The sequence below is a fragment of the Hyaena hyaena genome, unplaced genomic scaffold (genome assembly GCF_003009895.1).
Source record: "Hyaena hyaena isolate Hyena2069 unplaced genomic scaffold, ASM300989v1 scaffold_287, whole genome shotgun sequence".
NCBI classification, from domain to species: Eukaryota; Metazoa; Chordata; class Mammalia; order Carnivora; family Hyaenidae; genus Hyaena; species Hyaena hyaena.
This window is the reverse complement of record NW_024080919.1, coordinates 1,863,342-1,888,702: the sequence shown is the minus strand read 5'-3', so window position 1 is coordinate 1,888,702 and position 25,361 is coordinate 1,863,342. Positions and strand designations below refer to the sequence as shown.

Here is a 25,361-nt window from a genome sequence, read left to right as displayed (position 1 = left end):
AATTAATAACAAACATATAACGCAAGTTTAATATCAACAAAAACCCAAGAAACGGAAACTAAAAATATCAGCAAGGTATGAAACGGCATTCATATGCTGCTCAAGGAAATATAAACCGGTATCACCTTTCAGGAAAGAAATTTGACAGTATGCGCTGATCTAGTAATTATATTAGGAAGTGATTTCAAAATTAAGAGAAAGACGTGTATATGAAAATGACATCACAATATTTTATTTCTGCAAAGAACAAGATTGGATGAAAATGTTCTAAAATGTTAACTATACAGTGCTGGGTGATAGGATTACAGACAGTGTTTACCTTCTTTCTTCTTCATGTTTTTCATGAATCCTAAACACGTGTTAACTTTAATCCAAAGAAGAAATTCAAGTTTCTTTTTAGCATTCCTTTTAACAAATAGTTCTTCTTAAAGAAACAAATGCAGCGTGTCTATTATTTCCATTCAAAATGGAGAGGGCTCCTCTTCTAATTTTTTATTTTCACTTCCCCTTCGCCAAATTCAGCATCCCATTCCAGTACAGCAGACAGGAGCTCCGTCAACGGTGCAAGTTCGAGCTCCAGAGACACCACTCACAGTTGTGTTACTGGGCCACTTTGCTAAACTTCAGTGAATTTTTACGTAAGATTACGTGAATTCAGAGGTTAAGACAGCTCCATACCACAGCGGCAGCTCACAAGGAGTATAAAGATGAAGGTGGAACTTTAAGGGGAGGGTGTAGGTGGGACTATAAACGGAGAATTACCGGAGTACAAGTCGAGACTCATCCCGAAGAGAGTTGCGCTGACATAGGCCCTGACACGAGAGCATGAGACTCAAAGTGCAAATCCTTCCTCATTCTGCACCGAACGCCTCCCGTGCGACGCACGCTGCGGACACAGCCCCGAGCAGTTGGCGAGGCCCCTGCTGCCGGCCGGGCCCACGTCTTGGGGGCAGGGGGCAGGGCGGGGTGAGGGGGGGGGGGCCGGGCCCACGGCTTGGGGGGCAGGGGGGGGGGCGGGGGGGGGGGGGGGGGGGGGAGGCCGGCAGAGGCAGACAGATGAACGGAGTCCAGTCCGTGCGCCGCAGGTAAGACGCGGTGCAGGGGCAGGCGGGCGGGGCGCTGTCGGGAGAGCCCTCGGCAGGGGTGAGGGGCCGCGGCGGCACCCCGAGTCTGAGAGCCGAGCAGGGGCGCGGCGGGGAGTGCGGGGAGGACGCGCCGGCGCCCGGCAGCGACGTGAGGGGACGGCCCGCAGGGGGGGGGGCACCGGCGCGCACAGAGGCCCTTCCACAAGCCGCCCGGCTTCCCCCCAGCCCGGCCCAGGCCGCGCCCAGCGCCCGCAGCTCACATGCTCACGCGCGCACACGCACACACGCTCACCCCGCACACGCTCACACGCCCACAGCTCACGCGCTCACACGACACACGCACACACGCTCACCCCACACACGCACACACGCTCACCCCACACACGCTCACGCGCGCACACGCACACACGCTCACCCCACACACGCTCACACGACACACGCACACGCTCACCCCGCGCACACGCACACACGCTCACCCCACACGCTCACCCCACACACGCTCACACGCTCACAGCTCATGCGCGCACACACTCACACGACACACGCACACACGCTCACCCCACACACGCTCACACGACACGCACACACGCTCACCCCACACGCTCACGCGCGCACACGCACACACGCTCACCCCACACACGCTCACACGACACACGCACACACGCTCACCCCACACACGCTCACGCGCGCACACGCTCACCCCACACACGCTCACACGCACACGCTCACACGCCCACAGCTCACGCGCACACACGCTCACACGACACACGCTCACCCCACACACGCTCACGCGCGCGCACACACGCTCACCCCACACACGCTCACACGACACACGCACACACGCTCACCCCACACACGCCCACAGCTGACGCGCACACGCTCACACGACACACGCACACACGCTCACCCCACACACGCCCACAGCTCACGCGCACACACGCTCACGCGCGCACACGCACACATGCTCACCCCACACACGCACACACGCTCACCCCACACGCGCACACACGCTCACGCGCGCACACGCACACACGCTCACCCCACACACGCTCACACGCACACGCTCACACGCCCACAGCTCACACGCACACACGCTCACACGACACACGCACACTCACCCCACACACGCACACACGCTCACCCCACACACGCTCACGTGCGCACACGCACACACGCTCACCCCACACACGCTCACACGACACACGCTCACCCCGCGCACACGCACACACGCTCACCCCACACACGCTCACCCCACACACGCTCACACGCCCACAGCTCATGCGCACACACGCCCACACGCTCACCCCACACACGCCCACAGCTCACGCGCACACACGCTCACCCCACACACGCTCACACGACACACGCACACACGCTCACGCGCGCACACGCACACACGCTCACCCCACACACGCTCACACGACACACGCACACGCTCACACGCCCACAGCTCACGTGCGCACACGCTCACACGACACACGCACACGCTCACACGCCCGCAGCTCCCACGACACACGCACACGCTCACACGCCCGCAGCTCACGCGCACACACGCTCCCACGACACACGCACACGCTCACACACCCACAGCTCACGCGCACACACGCTCCCACGCGCGCACACCGCTCCCCTCGCCTACCCGGCCGACTTCCAAGACCGAGGCAGGAAACGCGTTCGGTCCGGCGAGCCGCCGAGCAGAGTACCCGGCATGTACGAAGTGCCGACTGGAAGAACCAACAAATACACGTGAAATAGTCAAAGCCATTTGTGTTCACTTCCCGGGGCCGCTGAAGTAACACAAGCCTTGTGGCCTGAAACCACAGAAGGAGACCTTCCCTCAGGTTCGCGAGGCTCCCGTCCGAGCCACGCGGGCAGGGCAGGCCCTCGGCGCGGCCCGGCTCAGCAGCGCGCCATGCCAGCCCCCCCCCGGCCGCGGCCGCCGCCCCCCCCCCGGCCGTGGCCAGCCGCCTCCCCCCCCCGGCCGTGGCCGCCTCCCCGGCGTGTCTCGGTCGCTGTGTCCTCGCACAAAGACACCCGCCCCTGCCCTCGTTCCACAGGACCCCATGCTGACCACATCCGCAAGGATCCTTACTCCAAATGAGGTCACATGCTGGGGTCCCAAGTACACGCGAGCCTTTGGCGGACATGTCCAACCCACCACGCCCTTCAACACCGTGGCCTCACGGAGCGGTCTCCTCATTCTAACAAGGCGCAGGCGGCAACGGAGCGGCCAAAATCAGGATGTGCGACAAGAGACTTCCACACTGCCTTTGTGTGTCCCCGTAAATCTTTAAATACAGATCAGCTGACCCATCCGTACCGTGAGGAAATGGATTTCTACACTCCTAACGTTTACGTTCTAGGATTCTGGGCCGTAAGTTTTCTTGATGACTTTTTACATTTTATAAATGTTATGCTAATATAGAGACCCTCAAATATTTGAATAAATCACATTATATCAGAAAGCTTACCTACTTCACAAAGCGGTTCTGAAATAGGCAAATACTTTTTGTAAACTATCTGCCACCAAAGTTACTTAACTTTCCATTAAAAATGCAGTATATTCCTCCACACATCAAACCACTACACTTCCATTTTAATAAACCACTTTGAATACCTACAATGTACCAGTAAACAACCCACTTCTGACCTATTTATACTTATTAAGTTATTAGCTAACTAGACGTTTCTTCATTATTTCTACATAATAGGTCACTTAATGATGTTTTTTGTTTGTTTTTTAAATGTTTTATTTTTTTTTGAGAGAAAGAAAGAGACAGTGTGAGCAGGGGAGGGTCAGAGAGAGAGGGAGACACAGAATCCGAAGCAGGTTCCAGGCTCTGAGCTGTCAGCACAGAGCCCGACACGGGGCTCGAACCCACGAACCGTGAGATCATGACCTGAGCTGAAGCTGACACTGAAGTGACTGAGCCATCCAGGCCCCCCATTGATAAGTTGATAAGTTTTTAAAAATAGCTTTAACTGATTTCCAGTATTTCAAAAGTGATATATTTTTGTTTAAAAAAATTCACAAGCACAGGGGCGCCTGGGTGGCTTAGTCGGTTAAGCGTCCGACTTTCGCTTAGGTCGTGATCTCGCGGTTCGTGGGTTCGAGCCCCGCGTCGGGCTCTGTGCTGACTGCCAGCTCGGAGCCTGGAGCCTGTTACAGAGTCTGTGTCTCCCTCTCTCTCTGAGCCTCCCCTGCTCACGCTGTCTCTCTCTCTCTCTCTCTCCTAGAAATAAATAAAAATATTTAAAAAATTAAAAAAAAATTTACAAGCACAAACATAGCAAAAATTAGAAGTCCCAGTCCCAAATATAACCATTGTTAACATTTTGCTGACCAACCTATCAGACTTGTATGTATGAATACATTGAAGGATACGTAATGTTCTTCATGATTTTATTTACAAAAATCAGATGTTATGTACAAAGTTACATAAACAGACTAATACAAATACTACTCTGCAGCTAGTGTTTTCCTTATATTGTAATGTATACTGTTCCAAGACAAATATGGATATATGGCATCATTTTACTGGGTAGAGTTTTATGCTGAATTAAAACAACATATTGTAACGAACCACCACACTGATAAGCACAGAAATAATCTAAATATCCGTCATTCCAATGTTGCAAATTATTACCAAAATAACCTATGTATATATACTTTATCAAGTTTTTGCAACTGCCCCTTCAGAGAAATTCCAGGATTGTAGAAAGGGTAGTATTTTACACTTAAAAAATTTTGATTTACAAAGACCTACTGCCCTCCCCAAAAGTTGAATCAAATGATACTCCCAGATCCATATATAAGAATGCCCATCTTCTCATACCCTGGTAATACTGGGTTTTATCAGTCTTTGTCAATATGAAAATATGTTTCCCCCCACCAAAAAGACTTTTTTCTGCCTTCCTTCCTTCAGTCGGCACTTACTTTATTACTAGCAAAGCTAAACATGTTTTACTGCATTTGTATTTCTTCTGGAGCTGTGAGTCTTCTGCCAACTTTCTAATGAGTAGGCTTCTTTTTTCCTATAGATCTTATTTCTATTGTCCTATTTAAAGAATACTTCAGGTATGAGGTAAGGATGTTTCCTCTCATCATTCCTTTTCAATGTTACACTGGAAACCCTAGCTACTGTAAGACGACCAAAGAAAGGAGACATGGTATGGACTGGAAAAGATGACATAAAACTATTCTGTGCTCACAGATAACATAATTGTCCATATAGAAAACCTGAAAGAATGGGGGGGGGGGTACCTCCTGGAACTAATAAACAATTATAGCAAGGTTAAGAGCAACGAACAAGTGAAATTTGAAAATTTGAAAACACGATACCATTTACACTAGCACTCCCAACAATGAAATACTTAGGTATAAAATTAACAGGATATGTACAAGATCTATATGAGGAAAATGACAAACTCAGATGAATAAAAATCGAAGAAGAACTAAATAAATGGAGAGATAGTGCATGTTCATTGATGAAAAGAATCAATATTGCCGAAATGTCAGTTCTACTTGACCTGTAGTTTGATCTTGCACTCCCTATCAAAATCTCAGTAAGCTATCTTGTGGATATCAGAACTAATTCTAAAGTTCACATAAAAAGGCAAAAGGATCCAGAGCAGCCAACATCATACTAAAGAGGGAAAAAAAACCCTGGAATTAAGTAAAATTGAAAACTTCTGTTCTACAAAAAACAGTATCAGGAGAATGGGAAGATACACCATAGAATGGGAAAAATATTTGCAAAAAACACATCTGATAAAGGACTGTTATCTAAAATATACAAAGAACTCTTTTTTTTTTTTGAAATGTGTACCTATTTTGAGATAGCGAGCGAGCACATGAGTGCAGGAGAGGCAGAGAGAGAATCCCGAGCAGACAATCCCGTCAAGGCAGAGCCCAATGCAGGGCTGGAGCTCATGAATGGTGAGATGATGAGCTGAGCTGAGCTAAAATCAAGAGTTGGTCGCTTAACTGATTGCACAGAAATTCTTTCCCCTACAAAGAATTCTTAAAACTCAATAATATAAACACAACTCAATTAAAAGATGGGCCAAAGACCGTAACAGATACCAAAGGTATACATATGGCAAGTACGCATAGAAAGATGCCCCATATCATATGTCATCAGGAAAATATGAATTAAAATGAGATACCACTACACACCTATTACAATGGCTAATCCAAAACACGGACAACACTAACTATTGGGTGAGGTTGTGGAGTAAAAGGAATCGTCATTTAATTGCTGGTGGAAATGCAAAATGGTATAGCCACTTTGGAAGGTAGCTTGGTGGTTTCTTACGAAACTAAACATGCTTTACCCATATGACCGCATAATCACATTCCTTTGGTATCTACCCAAAGGAATTGAAAACTTATGTCCACACAAAAATTTGCACAGGTTTGTAGCAGTTTTACTCGTAAGTGCCAAAACTTAGAAGCAACCAAGATGTCCTTCAGTACGTGAATGGATAAATGGTGGTACATCCAGACAACACTATTTAGTGCTAAAAAGAAACGAGCCATAAAAAAAAAAAAGAAAAACCATGGAGGAACCTTAAACGCAAGTTAAGTGAAAGAAGCCAATTTGAAAAGGCTAAGTATGGTATGAATCCAACTATATGACATTCTGAAGAAGGCAAAACTAGGGACAATAAAAATATCAGTAGTTGCTATGGGCTGGAGTGGAGGAATAATTAGGTAGAGCACAGAGGATTCTAAGGCAATGATAATACTCTGTATGATATTATTTTTAAGAATTTTTAAAATGTTTTATTTATTTCTTAGAGAGAGAGACAGCATGAGCAGAGGAGGGTCAGAGAGAGAGGGAGACACAGAATCCAAAACAGGCTCCAGGCTCTGAGCTGTCAGCACAGAGCCCGACGCGGGACTCAAACCTACAAACTACAAGATCATGACCTGAGCCGAAGTCAGACGCTTAACCGACTGAACCACCCAGGCACCTCAATATTATTAATGATGGATACATATAATTATATATTTGTCCAAACTCATAGAATGTACAACACCAAGAGTGCACCCCAATGTATAGTATGGACTCTGCATGATTATATCAATGCAGGTTCATCAACAGTAACAAATGTACCAGTCTAGTGGGGAGGTGTTCATTATGGAGGAAACTATACATGTATTGGAGCTGGAGATGTATGGAAAATCTCTGTAAATTCCTCTTAACTGTACTGTGAACCTAAAACCGATCTTAAAACAAAAGTCTTTAAAAAAATGTTTACTTTTTGGAATAACTTCACTGTTTTCCTTAAAACTTTCTTAAAATGTTCACTATAAAAAATTCAAAGAGGGGCGCCTGGGTGGCTTAGTCGGTTAAGCGTCCGACTTTCGCTTAGGTCATGATCTCGCGGTTCGTGGGTTCGAGCCCCGCGTCGGGCTCTGTGCTGACTGCCAGCTCGGAGCCTGGAGCCTGCTTCAGTCTGTGACTCCCTCTCTCTCTGACCCTCTCCTGCTCACGCTCTCTCTCTCTCTCTCCTAGAAATAAATAAAACATTAAAAAAAAACAACCCTTCATGTTGCACATAAATCTCATTTCAGCAAATCAAATGGTATCTTTCCAACTGGCCCAATATAATTTCAATAATGGTTTTAATTTATCTCTGATTATGTTTTAAGAAGTAACTCAAATATGTTTTAAATTGAGTCTGTTTGTACTCTAACTTGTTCAAATAATTACTGGACTATACATAAACGCTTTGCTACTCAATAATGTTAATTAAAGAAAGACTGCTACTTAAGGAAATTATAAAGATCAATCCTTTTATAAAGAAGCAGGGGATGTAGTTAAGAAAAGCAACAAAGTTGGGAAGAACTAATTTTTAAAACTCTAACTTCTCTACTTTCTAATTATCAGATCTTGGAGAAATCACTTCACCTTTCTGAATCTCAGCCATCAAATCTTTAAAATGACTTATAGCGTCTCTCTTAAGGACCAATATCCTGATTCCGTTTCAAAAGAAGTTGTAGAAGTTCTAAATATGAAGACGCAGGGTCAGGAGCAATCAAAAACCAGAAAACCAGTTGACTTCTGGAGTATTGTTTCTGTAGAAAACGGGAAAACACAGCAACAAGAGCAAGGTGGAATCAGGGAACCAGCTGGGCCCTGCACCCCTAGAAGCACAGGAGCAGGTGGAGTCAGGGAAGAGGACTTCGCAGCTCTCAACCTCCGTGTGTACAATGTTCTAGAGCCATTCTGCTAAACCAACGTATCAGTTTTAATTTACCTCCCCTGCTCCCTCCTCTCTCCCCCTCTACCACCTCATGAAGGAAACCCTAACACTCAACACTTCCTGAACCGTACTGTGGAGCCGGTGTCTAACATCTGTAGAGTCCAATGGAGAGTTCAAAACATCTGTGGTGAGGAAGTAAATGCTTCTACAGACTGGGTATCCAATTTTTTTCAAGTTAAAGGGGTCACTAATGTTTACTTCCATGAATATAGACATTAAACCAAATCCAGTTACTACCGGACAAATTATTTGGTTTATCAATCGCTTTGCTGTCAGCTTGAAGAATGGGTGATGTGGCTAAAATAAAGCACGTTTTATACCCATATACTAAATTCATTAGATTTCTCAATACTGTCACTATTAAAGTAAAAACGGAAGAAAGGTAATGCAAAACACCGTCTTTTCTAAATGGTATTTATAAATGGATAAACTACAAATATTCATGAAATAATTTAAAATAGGATCTGTTTCCAAAAATTTTCTTTTAATACTTTTTTATATTTTATAATTTACATGTTGTTTTGGTTGTCTACTAACTATAATTATATTCTTACTTAGACCAAAATACATTTGATATGGTCTTATAGACATAGAAAATTTTAAATGTTTTTAATTGTAATTGTTTTGCATAGAACTCAGAAGAACTGGGTGACAATATAAAGCATTTTTTATTCCCATTCACTAAATTCATGAATGAGTTTACTTTTCATTATAGAAAAGTCTGATCATGTGGTTGATAAAATGCTTTCAAGTATAAAAGAATACATTAAGATGTCATGATAGAAAAATACAAATGAGTTCAAAGAGAAAAATAAGGAATATAACAATTCTGACTGTTAGAATTAAGATATTGTTCATATATATATATATATTTTTTTTTTTTTTGAGAGAGAGAGGGTACATGTGATTAAGGGGCAAAGAGAGAGAATCCCATGAGGGGCAGAGAGGGAGAGGGGGAGAGGGGGAGAGGGGGAGGGGGAGAGGGGGAGGGAGAGGCAGGGCTCATCTGAACTGAGGCTTGAGCTCACTCGTTGCAGGACTCAAACTCACGACTATGAGATCATGACCTGAGCAGAAGTCAGATGCTTAACCGACTGAGCCACCCATGCACCCTGTTCACATATATTTTTCAATGGACAATGGAAAATATCAAGTGTTTAAAATTTCCCAGGATGTATTTTAAATTGTGTTTGAAGTAACACACCAAAAATTCTATCATTTACAAATACTGAAACTTAGAGGAAAAAGTCTAGATGTGTGAGAAGGTATATAGTTTGTTTGTTTTTCCAGTTTTTAAGGGGTATATGAGGGGAAAAAAAAAAAACCTAGTAAAGTCAGAATATGTCATTTGTTCTAACCTTCCTCCTAAGATACTGCCTATGGACATCCCTACCTGAATGCTCCCCAGACACTTGAAGTCAACATATCCAAAGTAAATTTATTATCTTGACACACACACACACACACACACACACACCCTGATTCCTCCTCCTATCTGTATTTTTGTTACTATCTCCATGATCTACCAGGTCTCCCAGACTAAAAAAGTGGGAAACTTTTTTATTACCTCCTACACCAAATCAATTCCTAGGACTTAACTCCTAACGATCTCTATTCATTGTGCCACGGAGATTGTTTAAGGTCTCTGCACAGGCTGTCATCAAATAGCTCTTCAAAACAATAACTATAAATATATATATTTTAGTATAGTTGACATATACTGTTAAGGCAGCTTCAGGTGCACAACACAGAGATGTGAGAAGTGTATACATTATGCTGTGCTCATCACAAGTGTAGCTACCATCTGTCCCCATACATTCTTATTACAGTATCACTGACTACCTTCCTTATGCTGTGCCGTTTATTCCCATGAATTATTCATTCTATAACTGGAAACCTGTATCTCCCACTCCCTTTTACCCATTTTGCCTAACCCCCTCTACCCCCTTCCCTCTGACAAATACCAGTTTGTTCTTTGTATTTATAGATCTACCTTTGTTTATTTTTGTAAAGACCCCACTTATGAGTGAATTCATATGGTATTTGTCTTTCTCTGACTTATTTCACTTAGTACTATACATTCTAGGTCCATCCATGTTGTCTCAGATGGCACAATCCCATCTTTTTTTATGGCTGAGCAATATTCCAGTGTGTATATGTGTACACATCCATCTTCCTTATCCATTCATCAACTGATGGACAGTTAGGTAACTTCCATAACTTGGTTACTGTAAATAATGCTGCAATAAACATACAGTGTACCTTTTCAAATTAGTGTTTTTGTTTCCTTTGGGTAAATACCAAGTAGTGGAATTGTTAGATAAGACATTACTAAGTTTTTGAGGAATCTCCATACTGTTTCCCACAGTAGCTGCATTAATTTACGTTCCCATCAACCATGCACAAGAATTACTTTTTCTCTACATCCTCTCATTATTTCACATCATTTTGATTTTAGCCATTCTGACAAGTGTGTGGTGATCTCCCGCTGGTTTTGATTTGCCTTTCCCTGATGATGAGCGATGCTGAGCATCTTTTCACATCCGTTGTCCATCTATAGGTCTTCTTTGGAAAAATGTCTATGTCCTGTGCCCATTTCTTAATCAGATTGTTTTTTTGGTACTGGGTTGTAAAAGTTCTTTACATATTTTGTATATTAACTGCTTACTAGAGAGAGCGAATTATCTTCTCCTATTCTGCAGGCTGCCTTTTTCGCCTACTGATGGTTCCCTTTGCTGTGCAAAAGCTCTTTATTTCGATGTGGTCCCAACAGTTTATTTTTGCTTTTGTTTCCCTTGCTTTAAGGAGACATACCTAGAAAACTGTTGCTGTTACCAATGTCAAAGATATTACTGCCTGTGTTTTCTTCTAAGGTTTTTATGGTTTGGGGTTTTACATTTAGGTCTTTAATTCATTTTGAGTTTATTTTTGTGTATGATGTTAAAAGGTAGTCCAGTGTCTTTTTTTTTAATACATAGCTGTCCAGTTTTCCCAGCACCATTTATTACAGAGACTGTCTTTTCCCCATATTCTTGCCTTCTTTGTCATCAATTAATTGACCATATAATCAAGAGTTTATTTCTGGGGCTTCTAGTCTGTTCCATTGCTATGTGTCTACTTTTATGCCAGTACGATACTGTTTTGATTACTACAGTTTTGTAGCTATAACTTGAAATCTGGAATTGTGATACTTCCAGCTTTGTTGTTTTTTTTTTTAAATAATTACACTCAAATTTACTTCTCAACATCTCCCATGGAGAATGAAACTACTTTATACTTATTAGAGTTATACAAAACTACCTATCATGCATATAATTGAGTTGCTCAAAGAAATTATACAATATCATGAAGTTGGAAGGAACCAGAAGAGTCAATCCCTTTGATAATACCCTTACCCAGGTATCTCTGAAGCTGTTGCCAATTTATAATCTCATGAAGGAGTCTGCTCTCTGTTGGGACATCTCTGTCGGAGATCTGGGCCCAAATACAACTTGTTACACTTTTTCTAGGACTATTATGATTAAAAAGATTCATGCTACAAAAAGAACAATGGCAAAATTACACAAAATTCTAAACAAAACGTTAAAAATTAGTTAAAATGTAACATCCAGAGATAGCTTCAGTTAGCATTTGGGGATACATCTGGCTTTTTTTTTCCTTTTTGTGAGAATGCATGGTGTGTAGATATGTACATATTTTGTGATTTAGTTTTAAACCAAATTGGGATAAATTGTTGATACTCAGTTTGGTTTGGTTTTTTTCCACTTAATTATGTTATAGGCAATTTCCCGTGCAATTACGTATTCTTCAAATTCTTTAAGGTATTTTAGTGTATACATAATATACCAATAAGAAATATTAACTTTTATTCAATCATTTGGAAACTAGTTATCATATATCCTTTAAATTCTTCAAAGCATTTTTGTGGTTACATAAATAGAATAATAAATAGTAGGTACTCACAATATTATAATTTATTTAATCATTTATAAATTACTTACTGCTCCCAATTTTTCACGGTGATGAATACGTGATGAGTATCCTTGAAGACCCAACTTTATCTACATTTCTAGCTATTTGCTGAGGAGGGATTCCCAAAAGTAAAGTAAGGGAAAGTATTAATTTTTTTATTCAACTGCCAAATTACTTTTCAGGAAATTTGTAATTTATAATCCTATTAGTAGTGCATAGTGTCGTCTTCATGTCATATACTTAAGCAAAAATCAGTATCATTCTTTTAGTTTGCATTTCTTTATTAGTGTGATTACTCACAGATCTCCCTATTTCCTACTGTTTTTACCTATTCGTCCCATTCTACTCTCTGCGGTAACATCCTTTTCCCACGTCGTAAAAGTAGAGGAGAACGCAGAGGCCTCAGGGTCAGGTGAGAGTGACCCGGGATCTAATCCACTTCCACGACGTAGCCGTGTTGCCTCTGACAAGCGACAACTTGAGGCTCGCACCTTCTCCCGTGTACCGACGGCGCTCCCCAAGCAGGAACAGGGCTTAGCGGTCAAGAGCACGCAAGCGAACAGCACCCCCGCTGACCCCCGCCGCCTCGTCTCGCCGGCTGGCCCCCGGCGCGAATCCGCGAGCTTCCCGTCTGCAAGCGGCCTGTCTCCGATTCCTTCGGCCGCATATCGAACAACATGCTTTCAGATCACCTCGTCATCTGGGTAACTCTCCTCCGAGTACGACCTGAGCTAGTCGCGTCCCCAGGAGGCGGCATCTAGAATACAGTCCAGAGGTAGGCTGAGAAGCCCAGAGCGAAAGGTACCGCTTCCAAGCATCCGCTTCGTCTTCCGCATCCGGATCCAGGAGCCAACAGCCGCGGAGACGGGCCGCCTCCCGCGCACCCGCAGCGACGAGGCCGGGCTGCCAGCGAGCGTGCGGGCCACGACAGGCCAGCCGGAAACCGCCAGCACGCAGGCCCCTGCGCCCGCTACGCGCCGCGCGCCACGCACTTCACACGGCGTCGGGCCCGAGCGCCGAGCGCAGACGCGCGGCGGCCCCGGCGGCTGCCGTCCCCCCTCGGCCGCGCCTTCGCCCGAGACGAAGGGCCCTCCCCGCCGGCAGGGGGCGGCCCGCAGCGGTCCTCCGAAATCCCTGCTCACACCCGCAGGGAGACCCGAGACCCTTGGGATTTCAAGCACGAGACCGCCGGCGCGGGCCCGCGGGGAAGGCTACCTGCCAGCAGCTAAAACGAAGCTCTGTAAGCCTCAGAGACCCATCCACAAATGTAGCTGGGGTTTTTTTTTCCTTTCCTCATAGGCTACGGATCTACCTCCTTTCCTCGTGTATTACACCTGAGTGCAAATACGCAAAAGTATCATTTATTTTGTGAACAACCTTTTGAAAGACACATACGACAACACTATGAAAATCAACAAGGTCTGTGTTACATGTAGGCAAGAACAGGCCATTTAACTGAAGAAGAGAATAAACACTCAATTTTCTCTCTCAATTCAAATTAATCATGAGATACGAGTAATATGTACAATGAAAAAGCTTTAAGTTGTTTCTAAATTAGATGATTAAAAATTAACTGTTCAACTTTTCTGGAATGGCCAAAGGCAATGTAAGAATGCCTAGATTTTAAAGATCTTTAGTCAAACAACTTCTAACAAAATTAGATTTCATATAAACAGTCTTTAGTACAGAAAATTAAATTCCTTAATATCTGCATACAATTGGAGTTATTTATCACCTAAATTTCCTAAGTATATTTAGTCTAACTAAATGGCTATCAATAGTCCCAAGCAAAAATCTGAATTAAGCTTTGTCTACTTCCTCTTTCTTTAGCTCTTTTCTTCTCAAACTTGTCTAGAGTTCCCTAGAAAAACTGACTTCCCTAGAAGTCAATTCTCTAAAATTATTCTAAAATTTTTCTTCATGAAAAGAAAACAAAAGGAAGGGAAGAAGGGTTGAAACTTACCCTAATATATTATCAGAAGTCTTATCAAATTGCTTCAAAGAGAATGGATGATACCTCTCGTTTCCATCCAAAATCTTTGTAAATCCTGAAAAGGACTTAATATTTTACCTCTTGCGAGGACATCTGTGTTTAAAAAAGAATTCCTGGGTAGACAGTATGGACAGCTGATGGAACTCTAAGCAAAGCAACAAAGCAACAAAATCTAGGCATAAGTCTAAAACCTCTTCAAATCATGTCCCATAGACTAAACGTGTTCCTGATAACAGCCTATAAACTAGCAATCTGAACACCCTACTCCTCAATCAGAACAACACTCCAAATGCACTATAGATTTACATTAATATTATGTTTGAGCATATTATTTGAAGTATACCATAAATATATATTACCTCAGAAGTAAGAGCCGAACATGATAGTATTAAATTTAAATCAAAGTATGAAACTTGGGGCGCCTGGGTGGCTCAGTCGGCTAACATCCGACTTCAGCTCAGGTCACGATCTCATGGTCTGTGGGTTTGAGCCCCGCATAGGGCTCTGTGCGGACAGCTCAGAGCCTGGAGCCTGCTTCGGATTCTGTCTCTCCCTCTGTCTCCTCTCCTGCTTGTATTCTCTCTGTCTACCAAAAATAAATAAACATTAAAAAAAATTTTTTTAAGTATGAAACTTTTCTGAAAACAGAAAAATGAAACCAAGATCCCAACAAAAACAAGTGTTTGGAGAATGTACAGGGGAAGGTGTCAGCAACGGAACGACTTCCAGAGTGCCCACCAACTGCTCCCACCACCCCCTGTACTGTCTTGTGAAGAGGCAGCAACTACTACTACTACGGTAACAGCGATTTGAAATAAAGCACATTTGCAAACTGATACTTGAAATATAATAGCTCTTGCAAATAAGCACAAGATATGCAAATAAAATTTGACAAAAGAAATGCAAATGCACAGAACCGCTTCAGAAAGAGTACATTTTTGCTTCCTGCAAACTGAAACAAACTCAGCATACCACAGTGCTTCTACTGACATAGCAAAACATTTACACAAATGTTCATAAAATATTTATAAAATCTGTATTAAATAATTATATAGTATTTTAACTTATAATATTATAACCATTATAATATTATAATGAAAGAGAGATAATCACTTATCTAAGTAGGGATAGAGCATTCTAGGAAACCAAAATATATTCTTACCTCTTGACCCAACCTAGTGATCCCATTCCAAAGACTTTATCAAACATGTGCGAAGGTATTAAAGTTTTATGTACAACAGCAAGATCTGAAATAATTCTAACGTTCAACATTCAGAGGATATGTTACTCATAGACCAACACATCATCACTACTAATGTTCATTAGGTATACATAAAACTACACTGTATTCAGACAGTAGCCACTACCCATATGCAGCTACTTAAATAAAACAGAATTCACAATTCAGTTCCTCAGTCAGACAACCCACATTTCAAGTGCTTACCTAGCTGCACGCGGATAGTGACTATAACAGTGGATACCACAGAGAAAATTTCCATCATCACAAGTTCTGTTAGGTAGTGCTGATCTACACAGCTACCTGGGCCACCCTCTACCCTCCGCCCCCTACATGCACCCTTTTATCCACTTAATCTTCAGGCTCTGGCCTAAGCCCCAATTACCATGTGAGTCTCTCCCTGATTTATCCAGGAAATCTGGGTATACCTTCCTATAGTCTCATTACACCTTGATAACTACGATAAAAAATTCCATCACATATACCCATTTTCTTTTCCCTACCACAATCCTGCAAGCCTTTTTAAAGTAACAACTTTTATCCAAAGGACTCTGAACTGTTCCAGCACATACGGGACCTTGATAACTTGTCGTATACTAAGAACACTGCTAATGACAACAGAGATGTACACTATGACTGTAAGTGAAAAATGTTTGTGCATAAGGAATATAATGCATCAAAGAAAAACTTGGTTAGGTTGGCAGACTCACAAGTTGTTTCCTTTTATTTGAGAGAGAGATTGAACGGGGGGGGGGGGGCAGAGAGAGAGGGAGAGAAAGAGAAGACCAAGCCGGCTCCACAGCTGGAGGCGGGGCTAGAACCCAGGAACCTGAGATCATGGCCTGAGCTAAAACCAAGAGTTGGACGCTCTACCGACTGAGCCACCCAGGTGCCCCCATCACAAGTGATTTTTTTTTCAATTACTAATTCTTTACATTTTCTTAGTATTCAACATAAGGAGCCTCATTCTCAGAAGGTGTTTAGTAAATATTTGTGGAATCGTTCCTGTATTAAAAAAAAAAAAAAAGGAGAGAGACACCACAAATAAACCCTAGTGTAAACTATGGACTCTGGGTGGTAACGATGCAGCAATGTAGGTTCAGCAAGTGTAACAAAAGCACTACCCTGCTGGGGGATGTTGGTACCGGGGTAGACTGTGTTTGCACCAGGTCAGAAAGCGTATGGGACATCTCTTTGCCTTCCACTCAGTTGCGCTGTGAACTTAAAACTGCTCTAAAAATAAAACGCCTTCAAAAAGATAGATCCCAGTATTTTGTCCCATGATAATACATACCATTGATTTATAATAACTTTTAAAAATGAGACCACAGGGGCGCCTGGGTGGCTCAGTCGGTTAAGCGTCCGACTCTGGCTCAGGTCATGATCTCGCGGTTCGTGGGTTCGAGCCCCACGTCGGGCTCTGTGCTGACAGCTCAGAGCCTGGAGCCTGCTTCAGATTCTGTGTCTCCCCTCTCTCTCTGACCCTCCCCTGCTCACGCTGTCTCTCTCTCTCAGAAATAAATAAAAGTATTAATAAAATAAAATAAAATAAAAATGAGACCACAAATTTCTAATGCAAATAATATTTCTCTCCAGTGCTTACAAAATCGGACTAAAATAACTGCAGGTGCATGCTGTGGGGTGCCATTGCTACGCCGACTCAGCCTCCACACTTACTGAGCACCTAGCTATGCAGAGCACCCGTGGACACCGCAGGGAACAAGACAATTTCTGCGCTCACAATATTTTTTCTAAATAAGAACTTTATTCTGCAAGATAAGTCTTTAATCTCAGCTATCAACAACAGATATCCCAAAATGGCAAAACGAGCTTCTTCTTATCCTGATTTTTTCAAATAATTCACAAAACTCATATTAACCTTCAAGAAAGTAGCACATGTCCAGTTTAAAACAAGAGGTTAACGCCTCATTTACTTGGCATCCTTGCGAGAGCTGGTGTTCCAAAGAAATGAATTTTTCAGAAAACTCGCTCTTATCCATTCAAGCACCAACACTTCCATTGTTTGGCATGGAGATTTCTTTTTTAAGTAGGAATCTTTCAATTTTTAAAAACAGGTTCAATTAAACCTTATTTTGACTGATAATACTGTGTTGTACAGAACTCAGGCTCCTAAACTCTATGTCCCCAGGGTTCCTTTTTAAAAGTTGCTGCCTTCGAAGAGTCTTCCTTCTGATCCCCAGCTCCGGTGTATCAGCGGTCAGCTTCTGCTGGAATCAGTGTGAACCTGACTCCAGCCGCCGCCAACCCCCTTCAAATTTGCGGCTACTTGCGAAACAAGTTTGTCAGAATTTTACCTAAACACACAGGCTTTGAGAGGATCCTCCGATCTACATTTTGGTTGCTTGGTTGCTCGTCTTCTACCTATTTCCTGAACCTCTTAAAGTCTGCAGTTACAAGTTCCAAACCAAGTTCTGGACAAATGAATTACTGCTGTATCTTGATAAAAGTCCTTGCATTGTTTTCCTATTTAAAACTGATGCTCAGTCAGAGACAGCTTCGTAATGTATTCACTCATCCAACAAGTACTAAGTACCTACTATGAGATGGTTTCCAATATTACGGTGAACATGAAGAACTAAAAAGACTGCTAGTTTTGAACATATTCTAAAATAGAAAAACTCAGAAAAATAACTTCGTAGGCACTTAATAAAACCAGGTGTTTTTTTTTTTTTAATATTAAAAGAAACGACAAAACCACCTCAGTTTTTTTAATTTCTATAGCTTTAGACTTAGGAACTGAAGATTCAAGGGTTCTGATCTAATCAAATATTTATTTTACAGAGCTCTGAATTAGATTCCAAAATTTTATACTTTTTTTTTTTCTATTACACATTCCCATCTAGGATTAAAGAAATCACTAGCTACATATGCTTTAGTATTAAAGGATACTCAAAGTCTTGGTAATAATGATAAATATACCCATTTCAGCCCATGGTAGTTTATCTTCATTTTAATGTTGGACAACGATTCGAAAAAAGTGCTAATTCAAGAAACTTTCTGTTCAAATTTTCACAAGTTCCTATATTTGGGGTGTAGAAAAAAAATTTTTTTTAAGTTTTAGGAGTAAGAGATGGTGTGACTCTACAGTATTTGCTTCATCTGCCACAATCATATTTTTAAAATTCCATTACCCATTTAAACCTAAGGCTAGGAAATGAGTCAAAGAGGAATAGGGCTTAAAATTGGTCTCTGAGGATTAATTAAGACAACTGGTAAAAACCCTGGTGTCAGCCTTACTTGTTTTAATGCTCTTGGAATCTCCTTTCTCATTCATTTTCTCCTCAGGGAGCACAAGTGACTTTTTCTGTATTTTGTAAATGATTATTGTCCATCTTTATTATGTAGACTGAACTAGAAATGGGTATTAGTTATGTGCCTGTAGTCTGAGCCAGTAAAATAATATTTCTAAGTGAAAAAAGTTACTACCATTAAAGACCCTTAATTACTACCATTAAAAACCTTTTCCAGTAATGCATTAACATTTCTCCTACATTAATTTTGCAACTTGAAAATGCTTTAAGCAGTACTATAAAGGCAGAGAGCATGGACCTAACTTTCAAGATAACAACGGACTATTATTTCAACTATTACAGTAATCATTAAAGTTGGCTCTGACCTCATCAGCATACCATCTTGTCCCATGAAATAAATCTGATTTTAAATAAAAACAATTCAGAGAAAAATCCAAATGGTCTCTTGCTCTCTCTACAATTCAAAGAAGCAAATGACAGATACTGGACACACCTATCATAAGCAAAGTCTCTACCAGGTACTATCCACACTACCAGGTTAAAAAAAAAAAAAAAATCCAGACCCGGCTCAAGACATCTACAATTGGAGAAAGAAAATATGCTTACTAAAAGGTACTAATACTAACCAATAGCAAAAATAAAATTAATTGAATTAAAAACTAACCAAGAACACTTAACATTCTGAAAGCAGAAATGGAGGGCACTTAGTTCAAATGCAAACAAGACTGTTTTCGCCCCCTGGAAGTCAAAATCCGCCAGAGCTCAGGAGTTGGGCCAACAGCATCACCATAGCGAAAAACCGAAATTCTCGGGCGCCACTGGAATTGCACCATTCAACCCGAAGTCTTCCTGCGAGTGCTCACGGGGAGTTTCTCTCCTAAAATCTCCTGATCAATTTGAAACCAAAATTGATGCATCAACTTTGCGGAACCTGAAGCTTCAGAGAAGCACTCTCGACACTGTTCTTTCAAAGCACTTAAGGTCCATCCGCGGACGCGGAGGAGCTGGGACGGCGCGGGGGAACCGGCCTCCTGCGGGGGGGCGCGGGGCGCGCAGGTGGGGGGCGCGGGGCGCGCAGGCGGGGGCGCGGGGGAGGGGCGGGCGCGCCGGGGCCGCCGCTGAGGCTGCAGGGGCCCGACCGCCGGACGCAGCGCCAGGGAGGGCGGAAAGCGGTCACGCCTGAAGCTCCAGGCGCGGGTACGGGGGCCGAAGGGCCGAAGGACCCCAAAGCCCACCCGGGCTGGGAGCGGGGGCGGTCGGGGAAGGCGGGGGGTCGGCGTGTAAAGCCGGAGGGTAAAGGGAAAGGCTGTGGAATCGCGAGGCCGGCGGAGAAATCCCCAAACAATGGGCCTGCGGGGTCCGGGGTAAGTGGCTGGGAGCCCGGGGGGGGGATGGGGGGGACAAAAGCGAGCAGCCCCCCGGCGGGGGCCCCGCGGCGGTTACCTGCGAGAGCTGCCGGGGGTTGGGGCAGCCGAAGAGCGCGGAGCTGGAGCTGAAGCTGATGGCCCCCCGGCGGCTGAGGACGTGCTGGGGGACCGGCCTGTCCAGGGGCAGCACCGGCAGCTGGTAACATACTTCCATTGAACACGCCCGCCCTGCCCCCCGGCCCCGGCGCGGGGAAGGGGCCGCGGCTCGGGGGCGCCGGCCGAGGCGGGGGCAGGGCGGGCGGGCGCCGACCCGGGCCGGGGGCCGCGCTCACGCCGACGCTCCGCGCGGGCGGGCGGCGGGCGGCGGCGGCGGCGGGGAGCGGCGCGCGCCGGGCTGCGGGCGGGGGCGGCCCCGGCAGAGTCGGAGAGCGCGCCCCGCCGCCCGGGTCTCCGCGGCCGGGCGCGGCGGGAGAGCAGCGGCGACCGCAGGAGCGCCGGCGGCGAGGCCCGGGTCGTCCGGGGCCGCGAGCAGCCTCCGCGCGGGCCGCCGCCGCCCCTCCCTCCCCGGAGCCCGACTCCACTCGGCCGCCGGCGCGCGCCCGGCGTAATTCACACTTTGCGGCCGCGGACGGGGCGCCAACCACGGGCGCCGCCACGCTGACGTCACGACGCCGCGCCGCAGGCCCCGCGCCTCCGCAGCGCCCGGGGAGACGGGCGAGCGGCGGCGGCGGCCGGGGGTGGGGGGGGCCGCCCTCGTCCGCGGCGCAGTCGGCCCGGCCCCTCCCGCCGCACCCCCCCTCACCCCAGAGCCCCCGCCCCGCTCTCCCGTCGCGGCCCGCCACACACGGCGCGTGCGCGCGAGGCCCCGCGTTTGGGGACGTTCCCCTCATGGCTAAACTCTTGCGTCCGAGCGCGCCGCGGGCGGGGGGTGGGCTCGGCCGGGCTACGCGCGAGGTCCGGGCCTCCGGACCCCGGGCACCCGAGCGCGGGCCGCCGCGGGGCCTCGCGCCTTCAGTCCCCGTCCTCGGGCTTCGCTGGGGGCCGCTGCGACAGTGACGTCACGGGCCGCGCGCCCCGTGCCACGCGCTGCGTCCCTGCCCGTCCCGGCGGGGCCCGGCCGGGGCTGTCCCCGCACAGGTGCGGGCCCCGGGGCCGTCCCGGGCGGAGGGCACACGGGCGGGGCCGAGAAGGGGGCAGGGGGCCCGGGGAAACTCCGGGACCGGAGAAAGAAGAAGGGAGAGTGTGCCCTGGAAAAAATGAGAAAGGAAGGATGACACTGAGAAGACAAAGGAAAAAAGGATCCTGCGTGACCGTTTACCAAAACCGTTTTTGTTTGTTGCCTTTGATTTTTAGAAAGCAGAGAGAGTAAAGAGGCTCTTGACCTGGTTTGTAAGCGGGATATGCCATTTGCAGGCTCATTTTGTCAAATTTCTCCCCAAACTGCAACCCATTGTTCCGGATACGCTGCAGCCCCTGGGTGTCAGCCTGAATAGGCTCTTTCCTGCTGGCAAAATTGTTGATTCGGCTCTGCCCTCAGGGCACCCACCCTTCCACCTGTTTGCTATGGCTAGCCGCTGGCAAGCTGGCAGATCATTCCTGAAGACCCCAGGTATCAACTGCTCATGGGTCCATAAATCAATAAAAGTTTGCAAAACCCTTTATCATCTTTCCGCAGCATCTGTTTCTTTTACATCACGTAAAACTTTCTACCTCTTCCACCGTTATTTTTCTACTTCTCTGCTACTATTAAAAGAAATAGAACTTCCACTGTGGTTTCATGGATATTGTCTTCACTAGATGGTAACCTCACCGTTAGTGCAACACCTGACCCAATTCCTCTTGGAAACCCTGATCACTCCCACAATATGTAGTAGATACACTGAGCATCTGCTGTAGGCTTGGGATTAAGCTAAGCATCCTCTCTTGTTCTGACAAAAACCCCATGAGATAATACTATCTAAATTGAAACTAGGTTTAGGGAAACATAATTTGCCCTAGGTCTTACTCAAATAAGTGGCAGAACTAACCTCAAATAATGTGTATACCTTTAAACACCCAGAGGTTGTATTCATGTCATATATACAGTATATGCCAAATTACTGTCACATTTAATAACATCTAAGAGACTCACTTGCATTAAATCATTTGATAAGACTCGGCACTAATTAAACAGTGCATCTCCCTTCAGCAGAGAGGAGAGCTAACATTTACTGTGCACCCACTGGGAGCCACGACAGGTCTTCTACATATAATGTTTAACGTAACCCTTCACAGTAGTCACACATATAAAATTTGATACCAATTCTACAGATGAGGAATCAGTTTCCAAGACCATAAGTCATTTGTGCCACTGAGTTTTGTTCTCTGTGATTTCGGAACCATGTATTTCCACCACACCATGCAGTATCTCAAGATCAGAACTTCATCTGTTCTCAGTGTTCTTTACAGTATTGGGGAGCATATTAGGGTTCTCCAGAAATACGAACTAATAGGAGATATGTGATATGTAAATGTATGTTTGCATATATGCATATACATATGTATATCTATGGAGAGAGAGAGAGAGAGAGATTTGCTGTACTTGTGCCTCATCCAAGACAGAGAAGCGAGAGGACCTGCAAGCCCCACTGACCCCCTGGCTGGTAAGGTGAGTCAGCAGATCATGTGTAAAACTGCAGCAGTGCCTGGGGCCCTGCATGGACCTACCGAGTGTAATGGCTGGTGCTCTACCTCCGCTTCTCAAATCTTGCAAATTTCTATTGTTGCCAACCAAAACCCCAAAAAGAAGAGAATTCTGGAAAATGTAGTTCCAACTTAGCTAAGTTGATAGTACAAACCCACCCTGGTCCAAACTCTTGTCGACTTGACATCCATACACACTTTTTAAAATCATACTTAATTTTCAAATAAAGATCACAGTAAAATCATGCTTATGTCCATATGATGCAACTATCTCTCATACAGCCCAAGATAGCTTCCTCCCTCCCCAAAAGAGGATACAGTCTCCGAATGATGTTCATCCCTCTTCTTGATAAGTCATATTATTCCTTTGATGTCCTGTAACTTAAATACTACGGTATAAAGTTATCCACTATTAACACATCTTAGGGGAATGAAGGGGGAAAAAAATCGGTTAATATATACACAAATGTATTCATATCAAAATGAGGGGAAATACAATATTTTTAGTCCTTGTATCTGGCAATGTAATCATAATGACTACTTATAACTACTTTCTTATTTTTTCCCGATACCAATTTAATGTACCCTTTGCCTTCAGCAAGCATCTTAGCAGATAATAGTTCCTTCACTTTTGCGGCAACCCATATTTTTATTCCTGAAAAATCTGGGCGACTAAAGGTTCTACTTCTGTTGGGTTGTTGTGTTTTCTCCATTAACCCATATCCCAGAGTATGAGAATACTAAGAAGCACCCTCAAAGAATCTCCTGCATTCCAGGCATATTCCCAAGTAAGAGCAACTCAAGACCAACTTAACAGTCAAAATCAATCACTCGAGGCAGGGGAGAGTAACCCCCTTCTTTGCATGCTGGTTAAATGGCACAAGGCAGTCTCAGTTGATTAATTGAACTCTGGCTTTGTACCCTATTGGAAGCATCCTTCCTTGGGAACTAAGACCTCTGGACAAGCAAACCCAAAGCTGCAGGAATTGGAAGCAAAATCTTACATTTGATTGCTTAGGGATAAAACAGGATCCACTTCCAGTCCCACCTCTTGATTCCTGAATCATGGATACATATTTAAACTTAGAACATATGCCAAAACTTGGAGAACATTACCCTGGGTACACAAGGTATCGCCACCCAGACGAAGAGATTATTGAGTCTCCCAAAAGCCATTTCAATGCTGCAACATGGATGAACCTTGAAAATATGGCAAATGAGAGAAGCCAGATACAAAAGGCTACATACTGTATGATTTCACTTACATAAATTACCCCGAATAGGCAAACCATAGAGACAGAAAGCCAATTAGTGGTTGCCAGGGACTGAGGAGAGGGAGGGATGGGGTGTCACTGCTTAGTGGGTTTGGGGTTTCCTTTTGGGGTGATGAAAAAGTTTTGGAACTAGATAGTGGTGACGACAGCACACTTAATGCCATTGAAGTATATAATTATAAATGGTTAAATAGTAAATTTTTATCATAAGAAAAAGAAAAGAAAAAGGCCATTCAATCATCCTATTGAGCCAGCTATCTCAGGATAATAAGCAACATAATTAAGACTAGTGAATTATATGAGCATGAACCCATTGCTGACTTTATTTGTTGTAAAATGGGTTTCTTGGTTATAAGTAACACTATCTGGAATAACACAATGGTGAGTAAAACATTGCATAAGTCCATATGTACCTGGTGGTTTGGATAGAAGCACTGCAAGTGGGGAAGGAAATTCATTTTCAGAAGAAGTACCTATTCAATAAGAAAAAAGGTCTGCCCATTCCGTAATGAAAGTAGCCCAATTCAATGTACCTTATGGATGGGTGATACCTCTAGGAAATGGAAGCTCAGTCCTGGACTCAGCTGTTAGCAAACTGGGCACTTAGCAATAGTGGTAACCAGATTGGCCTTGTTGAGTGGAAATACGTGTGCTGAACCCATATGTCACTCGTATCATGCCATCATGGCCACTTTGTTCACCAGTCTGTTGGTCAGGGCCAGGGAGGAACGGGAGAAAAGGCTGACTGACATATACGGAATGTATCACTCACCTGACTATTATGATCGTCCTCTAGTGAAATTTCTCTTTGGAATCACACGAGACACACTCTGCCCATTCAATCTATCCACATACGCCCCTTCCCCAGACCTCCTGTGGTCATCGATTTTCCAATCATGTTCCTTCCAGGTTCCAGACCAGCCGGCCAGTCAGACGATGCCCGTGAATCAGTATGATCCATACACTTAGCTCTCTTTCTTTTCAGACAAAACGAGCGATTAAGTGCAGTGTTCCAGGTTCTCCCCATCGTAGTATTTTCATCACCTTCGGCACCATCCGGAGAGCGGGACTAGTGCTGGAGCCATCTAGCTCTGCACCACAGAGTACGGGGCCGCCGTAGGTGGGCCCCAAATAGTTTCTTCTGCCTCTCGACAGGATACGGGGCCTCGCCACGATGCCTCGGGTGAAAGCTGAGAGGGAGGAG

At 44.7% G+C, this 25,361-nt stretch overlaps 1 protein-coding gene across 3 annotated transcripts in view; it reads right to left on the bottom strand.

The window, feature by feature from the left end:
- PDE7A (phosphodiesterase 7A) overlaps nt 1-20,461 on the bottom strand; it is a 123,203-nt gene extending 102,742 nt beyond the window's left edge. For 2 of the 3 annotated variants that reach the window (XR_005530927.1, XM_039246961.1), the window contains exon 1: nt 20,278-20,461. Coding sequence is in view for 2 of the 3 variants with exons in the window: in XM_039246961.1 (XP_039102892.1) it covers nt 20,278-20,415 (138 nt within the window). In the remaining variant the exon portion in view is untranslated. The remainder of the gene's footprint in view (nt 1-20,277) is intronic. The other variant, XM_039246963.1, reaches the window with a different exon arrangement.
- Between the last annotated feature and the right edge of the window lie 4,900 nt (nt 20,462-25,361).